The sequence below is a fragment of the Dermacentor silvarum genome, chromosome 3 (genome assembly GCF_013339745.2).
Source record: "Dermacentor silvarum isolate Dsil-2018 chromosome 3, BIME_Dsil_1.4, whole genome shotgun sequence".
In the NCBI taxonomy this organism is placed as follows: Eukaryota; Metazoa; Arthropoda; class Arachnida; order Ixodida; family Ixodidae; genus Dermacentor; species Dermacentor silvarum.
Window position 1 is genome coordinate 160,471,816 of NC_051156.1, and position 18,004 is coordinate 160,489,819.

Below are 18,004 nucleotides of genomic sequence, written 5' to 3' on the forward strand. Positions count from 1 at the left end.
ACATCTGCCTAATAACAAACAGTGGAAGACTATAGGGCTGTATGGTACATTTCTATTTCCGAGTTACACTACCGACTTTATTTTTCGCCTAGCTGAAGAGTTTATGCTTTATGCATACGACACCAACGTTTTTATACCTGCAAAAAATGACATTCATGTCACGTGTCCTCAGGAGTCTCTTTATTATGCCTAAGAGTCCTTAAGGCGAAAGCTTTAGTCATGCTCATGACTATGACTTCTACCACCATCCTTTAGTATTTCCTTCAGTTAGTACCCAGGTCCGAAACCGTTTCAGTAGTTTTTAGGTTGTAGTATTTTTTCTCTGGGTCATTGTCATTTTAGGTGGCTGTTTCATGACATGAATGGCAATTTTTGACATTCATGTCATGTCCTATCATTTATGTTTGTCATAGACTCTTGTCATACTGTACCTATTTTAGTACCTACGAAGTTAGCGAAACGACCATAAGAACACCAAGACGTAGGTGGCCGCTTAAGCTTTGCCTTTGAGAGTGGAACGCGACAGCACTTAAAGATCCCTGACTGCTTCTCACGCTTCTCGGCAACTGAGCTTATGTAACCGCAATATTTACCGGGTAGCGACTTTACAACTGTTAGTAGGTACAGCGGGGGCGTGGCACTGTGGGTCCCGTGACTTCCGCTTGACACATGTTGCCATGGCAATCGTGGACACGCAGCGATAAAGCGACCTTGCCGAGTGCAGCTCCTAGGTGCCTAGGGACCGAATAGTTTAGGGACGTTTGAATGTCTGGCGTTGTCTGGGCCACGCCACCCGCGCTTTATTATTGTAGCGTTTGTTCTAGCGGCGAAAAGTCGTGCAGTAGTGGTGGTGTGGCATGTAGGCTTTTGAACGAGGTGGCCTTTGGAGGGACCACCAGTAGTTTGTGCGCAGGCGCGAGCACAAGCGGGTGCGAGAGAGAAAATCTAGGGGCTTTTTCTTTTTGCATATCTGACTTTGCCTAGGTACTACGGTGAAGAACTTCCTTTGCTCGTTTTGTATGCGTTTGTCCCTAGGCTAGCCGGCATGTGCATTTGCGTTGATGGCGCCGTGCACAAATTTTGCTCTTGTGCTCCTACGACGTTTCTGGTGAGTTTGTTGCGTTTTATTGCGATAGCAATTATATGGACACTCAAAAGCAGATTTCTGCCGTCGGCGTCGCCGTCGCCGTCGGCGTCGCCGTCGCCGTCGCCGTCGCCGTCGCCGTGAGGTTCCGTATGACGTCATTTGGAGATGAAATCGTCGCCGCGCGCCGAACGCTGTATGTGCGAGTGAAAGGGCGAGAGGGGCGCGTCTTTCACGGGGAGTGAACGCACGGCCGGCGGAGAACAAACGCGCGTTCTGCGCCGTGCTCGCTTAAGGGCTGCAGAAGTAGGCGTCTCTTTTCTCCTTTACAATCACCATAAATGTAGAGCAAACGCACATTCTTCCGACGCGCGAGAAGCCGTGGGGGAGGGGGAGGGAGGGGAGGCGACGTTTAGCTGCGGCACCAAGTGCCTATTTATATCACAGGCTCCGGCAACAGTCACCAACGCCGCACGCATTTTGAGCGAACGCAGGCAAAACGCCGATGGCGTCGGCAACAGTTCTGCGTGTTACCCATGCTGCTGCATGTCCAAGTTTATACAGCTGATAAAGCTAATATTATTACTCCGTATAGCTCTCTACAAGTTTGCTATCGCAATTGATGCTTCGCCTTTCAGGTGAAACTGCGACCACTTTTTTGTTTCAACGGTAACTTAGGAAATGGTGCGATAGTCGCGAGGGGATCAATGAACCTGTGTGATTGACGACGAATCGGATAACTTCAATTCCAAAGCACTCCATGCTCATGTACTGGTTATCAGTGCATACTGCTCCGTTCAGGAGATTCGCGTGAATGAAAGCACTTCTACGTGTTGAAACACATTTTGCACCCTGTAGGTGTCCTGCGCAAGCGAATACTGCTCTCGTTGTGCCCCGGTGCCGCGGCGGAAACCGCGGTGCCGGGCGCTGACGCGAAGTGGCGGTCGTTGGGGCGTAGCAACACCCCAAATAAAAAACTACTGCTCCAGTCAGGTAGACTGATCCCGCCCTGATAGAGAGATTATGTCTGGATCATCAAAACAGTGATGAGTTTATTTAGGAATAGCATCGATCCCTTAACAGCAGCCACAGTTGTACAAAAGGAGCAAAGAAAGTTCTCCACCGTAGTACCTAGGCAAAGTCAGAATTCAAGGAGCAAGAGCCCCCACATTTCTCTCTCGAACCCGCGTGTACTCGCGCCTGCGCACAAACTACTGGCGGTCACTCCAAGCGGAAGTCAAAGGACCCGCAGTGCCTAGCCCCCGCTGTACCTACTAGCAATTGCAAAGTCGCTGCCGGGAAACGCTGGCGGCCAACGCTATGCACGAAAGGGAGCTTTCTGGTAGAAACGCGGCATTTTGTGTGGGACTATCCCTGAGGTAGTGCTGAGCCACCCACAAAAATTACATAATTTTCAGGTTTCTGTTGTTGTTTCGACCTTTTTATATTTCAGTCTGAAAAGATTTAACATAAAAGGCATGCGCTGTCAGTGTTTTGTTTCATGGCATTTGTTTGTGGGCTATCATTCTCAAAGTTCCGAGAAACAACATTGTCGAGAATCTAAGACAAGGTATGAGCAACTTTAGTGATAGAATAGTGTCGCAATATAACCCGCATATACCGCATGTCATACAGCAAGGCGTCGCATATCCGCGAGTAAGCGATGAGATAAAAGGAATTATGGAAACGCCGATCTCGCTGGAAGAGGTTAAGAAAGCTATTATAGTACTCAATACTAGGAAGTCCCCGGACCTAGATGGGCTTACAGAATCGTTGTGTAAGGTTCTAAAGGAAAAAGTAGCTGTAGTCCTAGTGCCACTTTTATTGCGATAGCAATTATATGGAAACTCCAAAGCAGATTTCTGTCGTCGTCGTCGCCGTCACCGTTGCCGTCACCGTCGCCATCGCCGTGAGGTTCCGCATGACGTCAATGGAGATGAAATCGTCGCCGCGCGCCGCCGAACGCTGTATGTGCGAGTGAAAGGGTGCGAGGGACGCGCGCTTTCACGGGGAGTGAACCCACGGCGGAGAACAAACGCGCGTTCTGCGCCGTGCGCAAAAGTAGGCATCTCTTTCCTCCTTTACAATCACCATATATGTAGAGTAAACGCGCCTCCTTCCGACGCGCGAAAGGCCGGGGGGGGGGGGAGGGGGAGGGAAGGGAGGCGACGTTTAGCTGCGGCACCAAGTGCCTATTTATATCAGAGGCTCCGGCAACAGTCACCAACGCCGCACGCATTTTGTGCGAACGCGGGCAAAACGCCGATGGCGTCGACAACAGTTCTGCGTGTTGCCGGTGCTGCTGCATGTCCAAGTTTATATAGCTGATAAAGCTACTATCATTACTCCGTATAGCTCTCTACAAATGTGCTGTCGCAATTGATGCTTCACCTTTCAGGTGAAACTGCGACAACTTTTTAACGATATTTTCGATATTTCGGTACTTCCGCCACCATTTCTTACGTCAAACACTGTTCTTATACCCAAGGTTAAAAACAAGAATAAGCTCATGCAAGTTACTTCGTATAGACCGATTTCACACAGAAACATACACTACAAAATATTCATGAAAATTCTTGCTAAGAGGCTGCAAACTGCAGGTAATACAAGAATTAGTCGGCGAGCATCAAACTTGTGGCTTAAAAGGTCGGTCAATAGTTACAAATATACATAAAGCCCGTTCCGTTCTGGGGTGTTGCTCTGGAGTCTAGAGTGCTGCATCTAGAAAAAGCGTTTGATAAAGTACCCCAGGATATACTGTTGGCAATATAAGAACACGTGAACGTTGGATCCGTTTAAAGAGAGAGTGTAGCTATAGCGTATAGAGGATGCACGACGCGTTTGATAGTAAATAAGGTGGTTGGAGCGCGCATCAAAGTTGAACGCTCGGTACGTCATGGTGCCCTTTGTCGCCATTGATTTTTCCCGTGTACATTGAACCTTTTTGTTTGAGCATAATCAATAGCGCCACCATACGACGATTTCGTCTCCATGCAGTGGAAGTACGTCTGCTTGCATATGCAGACGACATAGCACTATTTTGTGCTGATCATGAAAACATCAAATGCTGTAAAAGTTGTCAAACATTTCTGTGGCAGCGCAATAAACTCGGGGAAGTGCTTGGGATTTTGTAATGGATATCGGCCAACGACTCCAAACATTTTCTACAAAATCAGGTAAGATACGACTTCAACATCCTATTTGGGAGTCCCGTTAGTGCCGTTGGAAAATAACAAAGACAGTGAGCCTTTGTGGCAGCGGAAAATTGGGTAAGTGCGCGAAAAGGCTGACAACCTAAAGTGCTGGCCATTTTTGTCGAGAACAACGATGTGGACTTTGTTTTAATGCGATAGCAATAATATGAACATTCCAAAACGGATTTCTGCCGTCGGCGTCACCGCCGTCGTCGCCATCGCCGGGAGGTTTCCTATGACGTCAACGGCGATGAAATCGCCGCTGCGCTCCGGACGCTGTATGTGCGAGCGAAAGGGCTCGAGGGACGCGAGCTTTCACGTTGAGCGAACGCACGTCGGAGAGCAAACGCGCGTTCTGCGCCGTGCTCCCTGAAGGGCTGCAGAATTAAGCGTCTCTTTCCTCCTTTACAATCACCGTATAAATAGAGCAAACGCGACTTCTTCTGTCGCGCGAAAGGCAGTGGGGGACGGGAGGGAGGGGAGGCGATGTTTAGCTGCGGCACCAAGTGCGTAATTATATAAAAAAATGACAGCAGATCCACGAGGTGAATGATGATGAGTGGGCGAAGCTCCGGAGGGAATCATCGGATCTCCCGCTTAAGGGGACGCTAGCACAAACGCGTCAGAAACGTGCAGTACTCTCTAGTAAGGGGGAGAGGCCACAGCGTCTTACGCAGCCGTTTACACATGCCGGAACGTGCACCGCGTTTGCCGACGCCATCACATGACTGCTGAAAGAGTAAAGGCGGAGAGGCCACAGCGTCTTACACCAGCTTCTTACACGGGCCGTAACGCGCTAGCACAAACGCGTTAGAAACGCGCGGTCTTTCGTTAATGTGGGGTATTTATTGTCATCGTGGTGCGTGTGTCCATGTCCGCTTCGTGGCGTAGTGGGCTAGCGCTGCGCGTTGGGAAGCGTGGGGTCCGTGGTTCGATTCCGCGCTACGGACACAACTTTCGGAATTTTTTTTCTCCCGGAAGCGTTCTCCGGAAGCCGGAAGCTGGCTTCCGGAACCGGAAGCGGAACCGGAAGTGGAAACGGAAGCGGAAGTCGGCTTCCGGTTATACTATACATATACATATATATGTATATATGGGTATACTTACATATACGGACACATAACGCCAACTGGTTACACACTACTACTACTACGAGGGACGAACGGGTGCCGCTATAAGGAGCTTCGCCCCTAAAACGTCGTAAGGCGACAAGGTGGGTAAGATTTCCGACGCTGCTCGACGAGTGTCCTTTTCTGATCTCGTCGAAAACCTCCAACCCTCCCCCAGAGGCACCGGCAACAGTCACAAACGCCGCGCGCGTTCGGTGCGATAGCGGGCAAAACGCCAATGGCGTCGACAACAGTTCTGCGCGTTGCTGGTGCTGCATGTCCAAGTTTATACAGCTGATAAAACTACTATCCTTACTCCGTATAGCTCTCTACTAATTTGCTGTCGCAATTGATGCTTCGCCTTTCGGCTGAAACTGCGACACATTTTTTAATAGGCAAACTTTGGTATATAATAGAAGTAGTTCGTTGCTGTACAAATGTGCAGCAATGAACAACTACAATGAACAACAAACGTACAAATACAATGTACAAAAGTTGCATAGAGTTCTCGCCGTTTTCATTTGGGGATCTGCGTGGGAGCGGACACGGAGAACCAACGTATTCCGACGTGTGCTCTACGGAGGTTCGAGTTTGTCGCACCTCTACATAAGACAGCTAGTTAACCGATTCATGTTTTTTCGAGATGTATCAAACCCCTTATAGCGGACAGTTTGTCAGGTTAGACTAGGAAGAGCATTGCCAAACTTTGTAGTCGCGTCGGATAGTATGCCGGGAAGCCTCGGTGGATACTTAAAAGAGGTCTACCTGTCATGTATTTTCCTGCAGGCTCGCTTTTCATTGGACTATCTTTCGACTGTGTCGCGGAAAAAAGAAACTATACAAGGATCTGTGTAACATTGTCTTACCAGTTCCTCCGTATAGATCACAATATTGCGCCGCACCATGGGCAAACGTTCTTAAACGAGTTAAAAGCATGAGTGTACCAAGAGGAGTTAAAACATTTTTCCTCAAAGTGCATACAAATACGTTAGATGTGAAGACTTCTTTGGAAGAAAAGGAATTTTTTGTACCTTGGGGGACTCACTGTTTCATTTGTCGGAAGCCAGAAACGTTCGAGCATGTGTTCCAAGATTATTGGGCAGCATTTTTCTTCTGGGATATCTTACAACGTACTCTCAAGAAAGACCTACCTGTGGACACTTTCGGTATACGATTTTTGTCAGTTGAAAATGAGGATGGTATTCCATTTGATCTCATTATGCTCGTGGGCCTCCGCAGCATTTAGCAATCTGGGATGACAATTCGGAACGCTGACATAGACGCGAAGTTGATAAGAAGGAAAGCATCAACAGAATTTCCGTGCCAGTTTCAAACCCCACAGCCTGAATGGCTCCCAAGTGTTAAGCATTGTTAAACATGCCCGAATATTAACGGGATCGCGCAAAGCTAGTTCCGAGAGACTCGTTTTATCCCTCGAATGTATCTTTTTGTGTAATTGGGTTGTTCAATGTGGCAATACAGAAAAAAAAAAGAAGCAAGGCGTGACAGATACATATGCGTTAACATATACATATGTTATAAGGACCGAGGTTAGGTCCACTGTAACAATGCGTGAGTCGGCGAGCGAAAGAACACGGAACCGTTCAGGCCGATGGCAGGAGCAGAAGTTCTATTTTATTCTTCTATTTTTCTAACCTCAAAGCACGCAACACGAGGAACTATGCACATGCACCTTAGCGCCATATATAAAAGGCGGCCGATGAAGATCACGATGGCCGCTAGACCTATATTTAATTTTCTCTAGCGGCCATCATAATTTTCTCTAGAGATGCTATAGCATGAAAATTAATATTAACGATTAGAATTCATTTATTATCTCATTCTTAAGTACGAAAATCTCATTTAAGTATCCATAATTTTTCTTCCCACTGCCGCCCGATTCATGGCCAATCCCCCGTAGTGGGTTGTGCTATTTCTGTAGGCACCAAACCAAACCAAACCAAATCTAGCGGATAACGCCGCCGACGCCGACACCTGATTTTCTGCGTCACGAGACCCTCAACATTGTCGCGTTAAAACGATACAGCGGTCAGTCCGGCACATGTATCAACGATAAATGAAGAGCCTAGAACAACGATGGGGCCAAGTTCGACATCACTGGAAACTTTAGCTTATATTGTAGGCAGTGTAAATGTTGCTCTGTGTTTTCTCAGTGCAACATACAGTTCAAGTGCCGAAATAAAACGACGATAGAGGTTGATCGCCAAACATTTTCTGCAATATCAGGTGAGATACTACCCCAGCATACTATTTGGGAGAGGCGTTGGAAAATTTCAAAGACAGTGAGCCTTTGTGGCGGCGGAAAATTGTGTAACTGCGCGAAAAGGCTGACAACCTAAAGTGCTTTTACTGGCCAATTTTTGCTAGAGCAACGATGTGTAATTTGTTTTTAGAAGGCAAACTTCGGTATATAATACACGTAGTTTATTGTTCACGCATGAATGTACAAAAGTTGCATAGAGTTCTCGCCGTTTTCATTTGGGGATCTACCTGGGAGCGCACACGGCGAAACAACCTATTCCGACGCGTGCGCTACGGAGGATCGAGTGGGCCGCACCTCTGCATAAGACAGCTAGTTTACCGATTCATGTTTTTTCGCGATGTATCGCGAAATATTTATGCACATTCAAGATTGTAGGGTCAGAAGAGAATTGCGTAAGTAGTCATTCCAATAACCTCACAGATAAAGAAATGGAGTTTCTTGCCCTGACTCTGTAAAACAATGAGATGCCGTGTGTGTATGATGAAAATACCATTAGTACTATCCTTTTGTGTGTTGGTTTAGTCATCTCACGGGCTTACACTTGTTCTTTATTTGTGGTTCAAAGGCAAGGTATGTCAATAATTTCATACAGCTATTAGTCAGCTTTGTCTCGCCCGTATGGTATCAATGTTTTCATAAAAGGCTCAAAGGTCGCTTTCTATTAAAGCTTCGTGTTGTTGATTGGTCAAAAAATAATCAAAGAGAGGTGCTGGCCCACGGAGACGATGTGCATAACCTTTCGAGAGGCGCACCTTCTGTTTGAGGCTGTATAAAGTCGTCGAAATGTCCACAAACGCAAAAATTCACATTCATCTTGCTTGGAAGATGCTAGACAAATATTCTTGCTGTCAATATTGCAGTATCCGTGTGCTTCTCTGCAAGAAAGCTATGTTGCTCAGTTTATATTTCATAAGAAGCTTATACTGTACTTATCTATTGCAAAATTTAAATACATTCGGCGTTTTCACTCCCTTCAGGTTTTTCGAGTACATTCATAACAACGCAGTTATGAGCCTTAGTCATGCGTCATTATTGCAGGAAAATCACGCAAATGACAAAGAATGGAAACGAACTTTTTATTCGTTGTTCATGAATGTTGTATGCGAAAATCGTTTAGTCAGAGGATGTTATTCTTCTTGTGGCAGATTATTTCCGGGGAAAGGCTTCGCTGGCGCATTGAAAGATGCTTCCAATATGGCCAACATTTCGTTTTAGAACACGTTCAATCATCAAATTATTTGACAGCAGGTGATAGTTTTGGAAACTATGAATAAGTGTGATATATCAGTTCCAGCGCTAATGCACGCTTACGTGTCAAGGAAACAGATATATAAACCTTTACAACAGATTATCACAGTACAGCTTCCATCTTATTACATGGTTAGGAAACACTCTGGTGGCGACAAAATTTTATGCAGATATCAAGGCATGGTGCTGTTCAGTGTTACGCATTGAATTAGGGCTATGAGAGGAATGGTTGTAATCGCCTTCTAGGTGAATGACAGCACCTTTATCTTGTTTTTCGATTGGCAACGCACGGAAATACTATACCGATGGCTAATCACTCGCCGTCCACGCCTCCTCCTCTGCGGAAATCATAGCTGGCGTACAAACGGTCGCCCTTTCTCGTGATACCGTTGACGGTGGAGATTTTCCCTTCTTTCACCTCGAAGACGTGTCCCTTCTTCTCCAGCTCGGCAATGCACTCCTGGAATTTGCCAGAATAGAGAGATATAGCGCGTAATGATACAGATCACGTCGCAACCTACATGTGTAAGAGGCACTTATGTATTTTCGTCACATCTCTAGTTTTAATGCACAGCCAGCCTTTCAACAGAACGCTAAAGCAATGTGCCGTTACATACCACATTGCAGCTTCAAAGAATAACATAATTTTTTTCGTGGATATGCAGTACTCCAGGCATTTTCGAAGCGTTACCACAGGTGCATTCAGGTATCTTACCATTAAGTAAGCAAGTTTCACTCACTGAAATTTGACATGCCAGCAAGATTTCATTGCTCTAAGGCAAAAACTGCATCATTGATGCAAAACGGCATTATTGATGCAGTAGTCTAGGATTTCAAAAAAGGGTAATTCTTGCGTTCAGGGTCAAACTGCAGAATTTCGAACAGCATAACCTAAGACAGCGTTCGGTCGTGTGTCATGCTGCTCAATATTCTGCTGTTGGACCCTGTTTGATCAAACCCTTGTAGAGGATTTGTGCACTCGGAAAGCAGAGCTCTTGCCAAGAACGACAGCACATCAGAATGACGTGGTGTGCTGGACGCCGTGCTTTGTCTGAATGTTGTATCGACATGAAGCATCGAGGATTGCTGTTCACCCATTCTGGACAACGACTTCACGAACTCGGTCAACTTACAATTCACCCAGCCTAGGCTTCGCCTCACCTGTGGAAAGTCCGGCTCTACAATGACACTACTCGGGATGAGCTGGTGATGAAGCCTTGGAAGGTCGATGGCTTCCTTGATGCTGTAGCCTCCCCAGAGAGCTCTCATTGCCACCTACGTCATAAATGTGAAAAAATGAAAAACAATATCATAAAGTGTCATCGTTTTAAAAATTTCTCATAATCTCAAAATCATCACTTCATCACCTTAACTCAACAGCATCGTAGAACGTCTCATAAAAGCCTGGACCACGACGAGTTTTCCTTCAACTGCGAAGCTTTCTTCCCGACAAACTGGCATGGGTAAAGAAATAAAAGGGGCTAGTTGCGTCTACGTCCGTGTTGCCGTCTTTGTAATTTTTCACTGGTGTAAAACTCAGCGCAACGCAATCATCACAATATAGGTTTCTTTTGTAGCTCCTTGCCATGGTCAGGTTGATGAGAATTTCTTCTTTAAAAAAGATACACCGGCATTCAATATACCATGCCGGCAACCTGTCGTGTTCTTTTACACCTCTGACCTCGGAGAGAGAGTATAAGGAGGTAGGGGGGGGGGGGGTGTCTTTTCGGGCAGCAGTCGATCGCCGGCAGAGCCAAAGCCGTGTCTCCCTGGCATTGCTGGCTCTGGCCGTGCGGCATAGCCGTGCGTCTCAAGAAAAGGTTTGGTCTTCTGCTGAAAGCCCATTCTTTAGACTCGGCCGCCTTCGGTCACATACTGAAGAAGAGGCCGAACCGATTTCGAAACGTCGGGAAATACTTAACGTTGGCTGGAGCAGCTTTCGCTTCTAACGTTTCGCGTGTTCCATGCCGAGCGCACGTGGTTCACTAAGAAGCGTCATGCATGGAATGTAAACTGAACGCGTAATAGGCTCTCGTGTACTTATAATGCAGTGGAGTCGATGGTGCATGCAGTTTACAAAGTAAGAGATGCACGTGAAACGCAAAGCATTTATTACATCTTGGCAACTACTGATAAGTAACGTCCCGCGTAAATTCTACTATCCAAATCACTGCTAGGTTTATGACAGTTGGTCTGCGCTGCGAACGTTCACCCCCTAGTTTGTGAATTCGTCACCTGCGCAGCGCTCGCCCGCGTCTTACCCTACCGAAGGACTTGCGTCCCGCCGCGTTGGGGCTCTGGGCAGTACCATGCCACCTCTGGAGGACGTAGCTCTGGCAATGACGGTCTTCCTACTGCATCCGGTCATCCGAGGGCGAGTCTGTCATGCGTGACGGTGCACTATAGCCCCAATCGCCAATAACACCAGCTGGTCAGAGACGTGAAAGCAACCGGTGACCTGATGGCAGGCTACAGTGACCAGGAGCAGCGCCATCTGGGGGTGTCTGGTGGCTTCTGCACAGTCTCACCCACTTGAAGACGCAGATAACCCAAAGGCAGGCATGGGACGACGCATGCGCTGTAGCAGCTTGCAGCGACGTGTGTGCTTCCTCTGCAGCCTCAAGTGGCGCCAGTCGGGAGCACTGCGGTGTTGGAAATAGCCGGATCAGCGCACGAGGGCAGACAACTCGCTGACAGAGACGGACGGAGTCAACCAGCTTGTCTTGGGCCGAAGCAGACGACAACATCCCTGGTGTCCTCTCACGAGCAAGTGTTAGGGCACCCTGTTTAGTCTGGTTGTCTCCTAGCGTTGGCTTCCTCTCACGCCGCTTGAAAATCTCACTCGACAAAACAGTGACGTGTCCTGCAGAGTTGGCGACATGCGCGGCGTCTCGCGCCCTTTTTCTCGTAAAGAGAGTCCGAGACATTTCGCGCAGCAGAGGAAAGCCCCAAGGCACGGGGGGTGAGTTGGTTGTGTGATGAGGCGTCTCATAGAGGCCACATTTTAGAGGTGACGGCAGGTTGTTTTTAATGAACCATAACTGCAGGCTGGTGAGGCTCTGAGAACAGCGCAGTAGCCTGGACCGCGAGGTCGTCACTCTCACGTACGCTCGGCGTTGACAGCGCTTCGAGATGCGAGCCGTTGCCTTGGGGGACGACAGGCTTGATCCACAAGAGAAGCGACGAAGTCTTGAACCCAAGCCCGCTGCCGTACGCTGGCACCGTGGTACCCACGGAAGTTTTCAACCGTTGTTCAGGGTGACGGCACCGACAGTTCCGGAATCCAGCCACTGTCATCAGCTCGGTCCGAGCGCTGCTGCACTGGATCTTCAGGCGTGAACATCGAGGATGGCTACAGCCTGGAGGCAATCGTTTGAGTTCGCCTGGCTTCATAGCGGATTGCTTAGTGGTTCGTTTTCGCCAGCAGTGGTAGGTAATAGAGGACAAAACTTTCCTGCGGAGGACGTGTTGCCTGGCTGCTTGAACGTGACGATCGCGTAAGGATCCCGTCCGCTGGCGGTTGTGTTACACTTATAGCGTCCTCCTGATCGTGGGGCTTCTCGGAGAGCCTTGTTCAGATGCCATTTCAGCGGCGGGCCTGACGTGTTCAGTGGCCTTGGGCCAGCGGCACCAACTCATGAGGGACGATGGCAGCAAAGTGAAATCGAACGTTTCGAGGTCGGGCCACGTTCACAAATGATAGTTTGTCGTGACGTACGCAGAGACGTTATCCTTGGGCAATCTGATCAACCAATCTAATGGCAACAGTAAAACGCTACAAATTTTTGAAAACAGAATTTTCTTTAGGTTTTCTACTGCCCATCAGAATATTGCCATTTTCCGCAGAGACGGAGGAAAATCCGTAAGGTTAAAGGGAACAAAGAATAGATCGCCATGTCTGAAGCTTCATAACAATACCCCTGCGCCTAGAAAAAAGCCGGAAATTTCTAAACTGTACCTTACAAAGGGTCCGTAGAAAAATAGGTAGTTCAGGAAACATGGTTGCTTTTCTTAACTTGAGTCTTCCAAATGCATGTACACAAAAATAGGTATCATTCGCAGCACTGTACATGCGCAATATGTATGTAATTTATTTCTGGTTTTAAATGGCACTGATATTCAATCATTGAATCTCCTGAATATAATTTTCATGCCAAGTTACAGAGTTGTAAACTTGGTAACTCAATTTCTTGAACATCACCTATTCAACAAAATTTTTGTGAACATAAATTGAAGTCTTATTAATCTGTGTTCATGTATAACACACTTCTTTTTTTGCTTTCTTGTACCATTAAAATGGGCACAGCGGCTCTATAATGGGGGCCCCATCTACGTTTCGTATGAATAAGTCTAAAAGGCAACAGCTAAAACTTCCCTTTTAAAAGCTCTGAGAAGCGACTGACGTTTCTTTCAGAGGATCGTCCTTCAATATTTAATATAGGGATGCAGAATGGAGAAATATAAGGGGCATCGCCTGCAATCGCTGACAAAAAGTGATTCCTTGACGCGGTTTGGGTGAGCTTTGCAATGTTTTCTCTGATGTCGCGACGTTTCATTCTTTGCAGGCACATTACAACCACGAATGCCAATAAGTGTGCGAAATCGAATTCGAATCTAGTGCAGTCCAAACGTCAGGTTGTGGCGACACAATGTTTGGACAGACTGCCTACCCCGCCTCTCCCACTGTCCATTTCTTTAGCCTCCGGTAGTCACAACCATCATCGCTATCAGCAGCATACTTCACATCCACTGCCGGACGACGCTGCGTCCTGGACTGCACGACATCTTAGAATGACAGCAAGGCGTAACAGGCCACGCAAGCACGAAGTGTCTGGATAAGGTCTACATTGTCTCGAGAAAGAAGGTTGCGAGGAATGGGGCAGACATTTCGGGTCTTCTCTTTACTAGAGATTACAGTAAAAATGACAGCTTGTGTCGCGGTTTACAGCACTTAATTTATCGTTAGTGCTGATACAAAAAGGTCTCGATTCCTACTTATCTTTCTTTTCAGCTAAGTTCGAATCCAGCTTCCTCCTTTTCTTTGCCGCTTCTGCGCTATCATCATCAGTCGTCACCTCCAACGGCGTTCTTTCCTCTGGCGGTGCTCGCGATCGTACCACGAGACGTTCGACTTCGCTTCGCTGTCATCACCTCTCCCGACTGCGTGGCGCTTGTACTACAAGGCCACCGAGGACTTCAAGACGGCCACCCTCACCTCATCCGAACGAGTCGCCACAGGGTTTATAGGACGCTCTAACAGCCTCATCCACCAACACAAGCGGACGGCGTCACCACGCGATCACCACGCTCAAGCAGCCACGTAAAAGACATCCACCGCCGGCAAGTCCTGTTCACCATCCAACTGCGCTTGCGCGAAAACACACCAGCACTTGAGAGATCCTCCATGAAGACGGGTGGCCTTAAGCGATTACCATCGGGCTTAAGCCTTCCTCTATGCTGGCGGCCGAAGATCCAACGCCGCACCACTAGATGCCAGCTGTGGGCGGTGGCGGGACTTCGGAGCTGCCGACGGCGTTACCCTGAGCGACGGGTGAGAACTTCCGCGCTAGCCACGAAGACTGCGTACGGTGGCAGAACTGGCTTCGAGTCTCCGTCGCTTACTCTGTGGATCAAACCAGTCGTTCTTCATGGCGACGGCTCGCCCCGTACGCGCACTCTACGTCACGATTCGGGGAATGTCACGATATCGCGGGCTGTCCTGCGACGCTACCCTCAGAGACCCGCCACCAGACAGCTATGGTTCACAACGAAAGGAAATGCGCCGTGGCCTCTGCAACCTGGCGTGTACGAGACACCTCAGCCGACGAAGGACTCATCCTCAGAGACACGCGGGTTTTCTCAGCCAGCGGTGCGAAGGCGACAGACATCGGACGCCGTCACTGGCCAACTGCTCTGCGTCTATACACCGGATGCCGCGCGAATATCTCATTGTAGACACGTCGCTGCCTTGCCGAGCGAGGTTATCGAGACGAGCGACAGACCTGTCCTAAGAGTACCGGCTCCCGGACAAAGCAAGTACTTGGCAGACGCTCTCGAAACCCGGCGCGCTGCAGTGCGAAGCGTCAACGCGGACGGACGCAAATCATTCGGGTGCTGGTTGCTGGCACTGACAGTAGCAGGCCAGCGCCGCGCGGGTGACGAATAGACCTACTATGGGCCGAAGGCACACAGCGCAGACCAGTAGATATTAACTTCGCAGTGATTTTGATAGTAGAACGTTTAGGTTGCGTTATGTTTTCGTAGTTGCGTAGGTACAATAAATCTTTTGCGTAGCATATGCATCTTCCCCTTTGTGACCTTGATACACGATCGACTGGATACGCCTGAGTATATGCTTTCAATTTCGACGTGCTGCACGAGAGACACAGAAAAAGCGAACTCTCGCAAGCCATGCGAAACAATAGAAAATGATGCAGCAGCTGACCAGCGGTCACTCCGTGGCATAGCACGAGCTAGGTCGCTGGTTCGATTCCCGACTGTGGCGGCCGCATTTCAATGGAAGTGAAGTGCGACGGAACATAGCGCACACTAGTGGTTAAAAACTTCGCACAATTTTTTTTTCTTTCAAATGAAACCTATCTGTCTATGCCCTCCACGTTCCACCGGTTAAATGGACAGACGCTTGCTAGATGTTTGGGTATTAATGCGACTAACATTCTTAGAGAACTTTGCCCCCGTAATTGGGAAATTGAAGCAAACTCTTCGTACAAGCCATATCTACTTTCGTATCTTGTGGAATGCGCTTACCCGCGGAACTGTGCCATCACGAATTTCAGCTGTTACAGCGCGTAAGAACTAAACTGGGAGGTTGAAGGAATTGAGGGCAAAGCCGCACCCCTCGAGGCAGCGTTCTGCTTGCGTCACCCAGCAGCGGACGGCAAGCGTGCTGCGGCTCCCTGCTTCTCGATTTCGTAGCGCGCTGGCTACCCACCGCTGGGTGTTGTGAGCAGAACGTCGTATCGAGGAGTCCGGCATTCCGCTCGCTGCGAAGATGTGGGTTTGTATCCCACCTGCGGCCAACTGTTTTAGTAGCGCATCGGTTTAAGCTTCGCAAAATTGCGGTGTGCAACGCTAAAACTGGTTGGCGCGCGAGGAAAGGTGGACAGGGGTTACGTTCTACTCAGGCGGCAGCTGCCGCTTACGGCGCGGCCTCGCGGGCACCGTGTCTTGAAAGCGATCTGCAACGTGTGCAAAGTGCGCGCCTGCGCGGGCCTCATCTTCAAAGTGATCTGCCACGTAGACAAAGTACGCCCAGTGCCGGTAGCGTCGTATGCGCTGCGCTTTCGACGTTTAGGTCGCGTTGAAGCGAGACAGCACGAAGGTAAATTCGCTCAGTGCTGCTGCCGCACTTCCTGACTGCAGCGTTTTGACAGCGAGTTTCCGCGGTCATCGAGCGAGAATGTGTTCGTGTTTACCTGTACACGCGTGACACCGTGCTTGTTAATTTAGTTTATACGGCCGATAAAAGTAATATCCTTACTTCGTGTAGCTGTCTACTAATTTGCTATCACAATCAATGCTTCGCCTTTCGGGCGAAACTGCTACTTTTTGTTAATAATGAACTGGTAATTACACGCATATCACAGCTATGCTTCAGCACATGTCATAAGGGCCGAAAATACTATTTTAGTTTTCATAAGTTAAATCTAACTTAATTTTTTTTATTTGCATGAATGAGATGTTTTGTGTGTACAAAGCGTTGCTGAAAAATTTCGCTCCTAGATTCTCTGTCCTGCCTTATTACAATTTATCTCCTGGGTCATGTCACAACCATGTTCCGCGATGGCTTTGGAGACTACATGCCATTTGGCCATGGTGTGTTTATGCGGCTGCACTCTCTTTTTCAGATGGCTCATGGGGTCATTGTTAATAATTCAAATCGGGCACAGGGAGCCTGATAGCCTCAACTTCTGTATATGTATAGCACGAAGCGGTTGTTTTGTATTTATGATCCACTTGGTTGTTTGGTTGCTGTTGTGCGTGCAATCCACAAGCCGAGTTTCCTAACGGTGTGCAAAAGCAGTTCGCTCAGAGAAATAATTTATTTGAAGGAAGGCAGAGAGGTCGGCCTGAGCTAGCATGCTCTAGCCTGTTACTCTGCACAGGGGGAGGGGGAACGGGGACATAAAGGCTGGATGAGGGGTGATGACATGTCTTTGTGCCTCCCTTGAATATGACAGCTATAGATTAAATGTAGGAGAATGGGGGTAACAACGTAAGGAAGGGACAGCCGCATGTTGTAGTACAAAATTTGCACACATAACCACCATCAGTTTCCAGTCGTGACCTGTGAGTACGATCGTTCTCCATAGTATCTGGTTCTGGAGTTGCTGATAATGCGTCGTTTATAACAGCCTTCATCGTAATGCTTCTGAGCACAGCAACTTTTTGAATGAATGCTTATAGAGTGAACACCCAGTCGTGTTGCTACGATACAAATCTTCGCTTAATTTTTTGAGGGCATCGATTACATAAATATTCTACTTACCAAGGCCACGGCAGTCGTGATTTTAGATCCTCCAGTACCGCCCAGCGCAAGTACTGCATCCCCATTGCTGTCTACGAAGACGGACGGCACCATAGAAGAGAGGGGCCGCTTCCGCGGTTCGATGAAGTTAGGCCGCGTGGGATAGATGTCGTACAAGTTGCTCATACCGGGCGTAGAAAAGTCGTCCATCTGGTTGTTGAGAATCACGCCACTGGAAGTGCGCAGTTGGCTGCCAAAACTAGAGAGAGGCGAATGAGTTTTTGTATTAGATGCGTAATTCGTAATCACTGGAAAGTTATAGTTTCTCTTATTATGTTGGTAGCGTATTTCGTTATGAACTTTTACTACGTATAAAGAATAATTTCTTATTTCCATAGAAAAGATAAATCGCTAAATTGTTCCGCTTTAATGACGGTACATATAAATATCCGAAATAATATTTATTTTCTACGTATATGTGAGAAAAGCATCGATAAAAAACATAATAAATGTAAAGAAAAAAAAAGCCGGCAGATCCCACGCCCTGTGGGTCCAGTGTGGGAATCGATGTTGTGCGAAGCACTCTGCGGGGAGCCT

The 18,004-nt window shown here is 48.0% G+C and overlaps 1 protein-coding gene across 1 annotated transcript in view; it reads right to left on the minus strand.

Moving 5' to 3' along the window:
* Positions 1-8,744: 8,744 nt before the first annotated feature.
* The window catches only part of LOC119445987 (scoloptoxin SSD14), a 30,802-nt gene continuing 21,542 nt past the window's right edge, over positions 8,745-18,004 (minus strand). Inside the window, exons 10-12 of the mRNA XM_037710287.2 lie at positions 17,429-17,666; positions 10,081-10,194; positions 8,745-9,379 (exon numbers count right to left, since the gene is read on the minus strand). Of these exons, the coding sequence (XP_037566215.1) occupies positions 9,233-9,379; positions 10,081-10,194; positions 17,429-17,666 (499 nt within the window). The 3' untranslated portion in view covers positions 8,745-9,232. The remainder of the gene's footprint in view (positions 9,380-10,080; positions 10,195-17,428; positions 17,667-18,004) is intronic.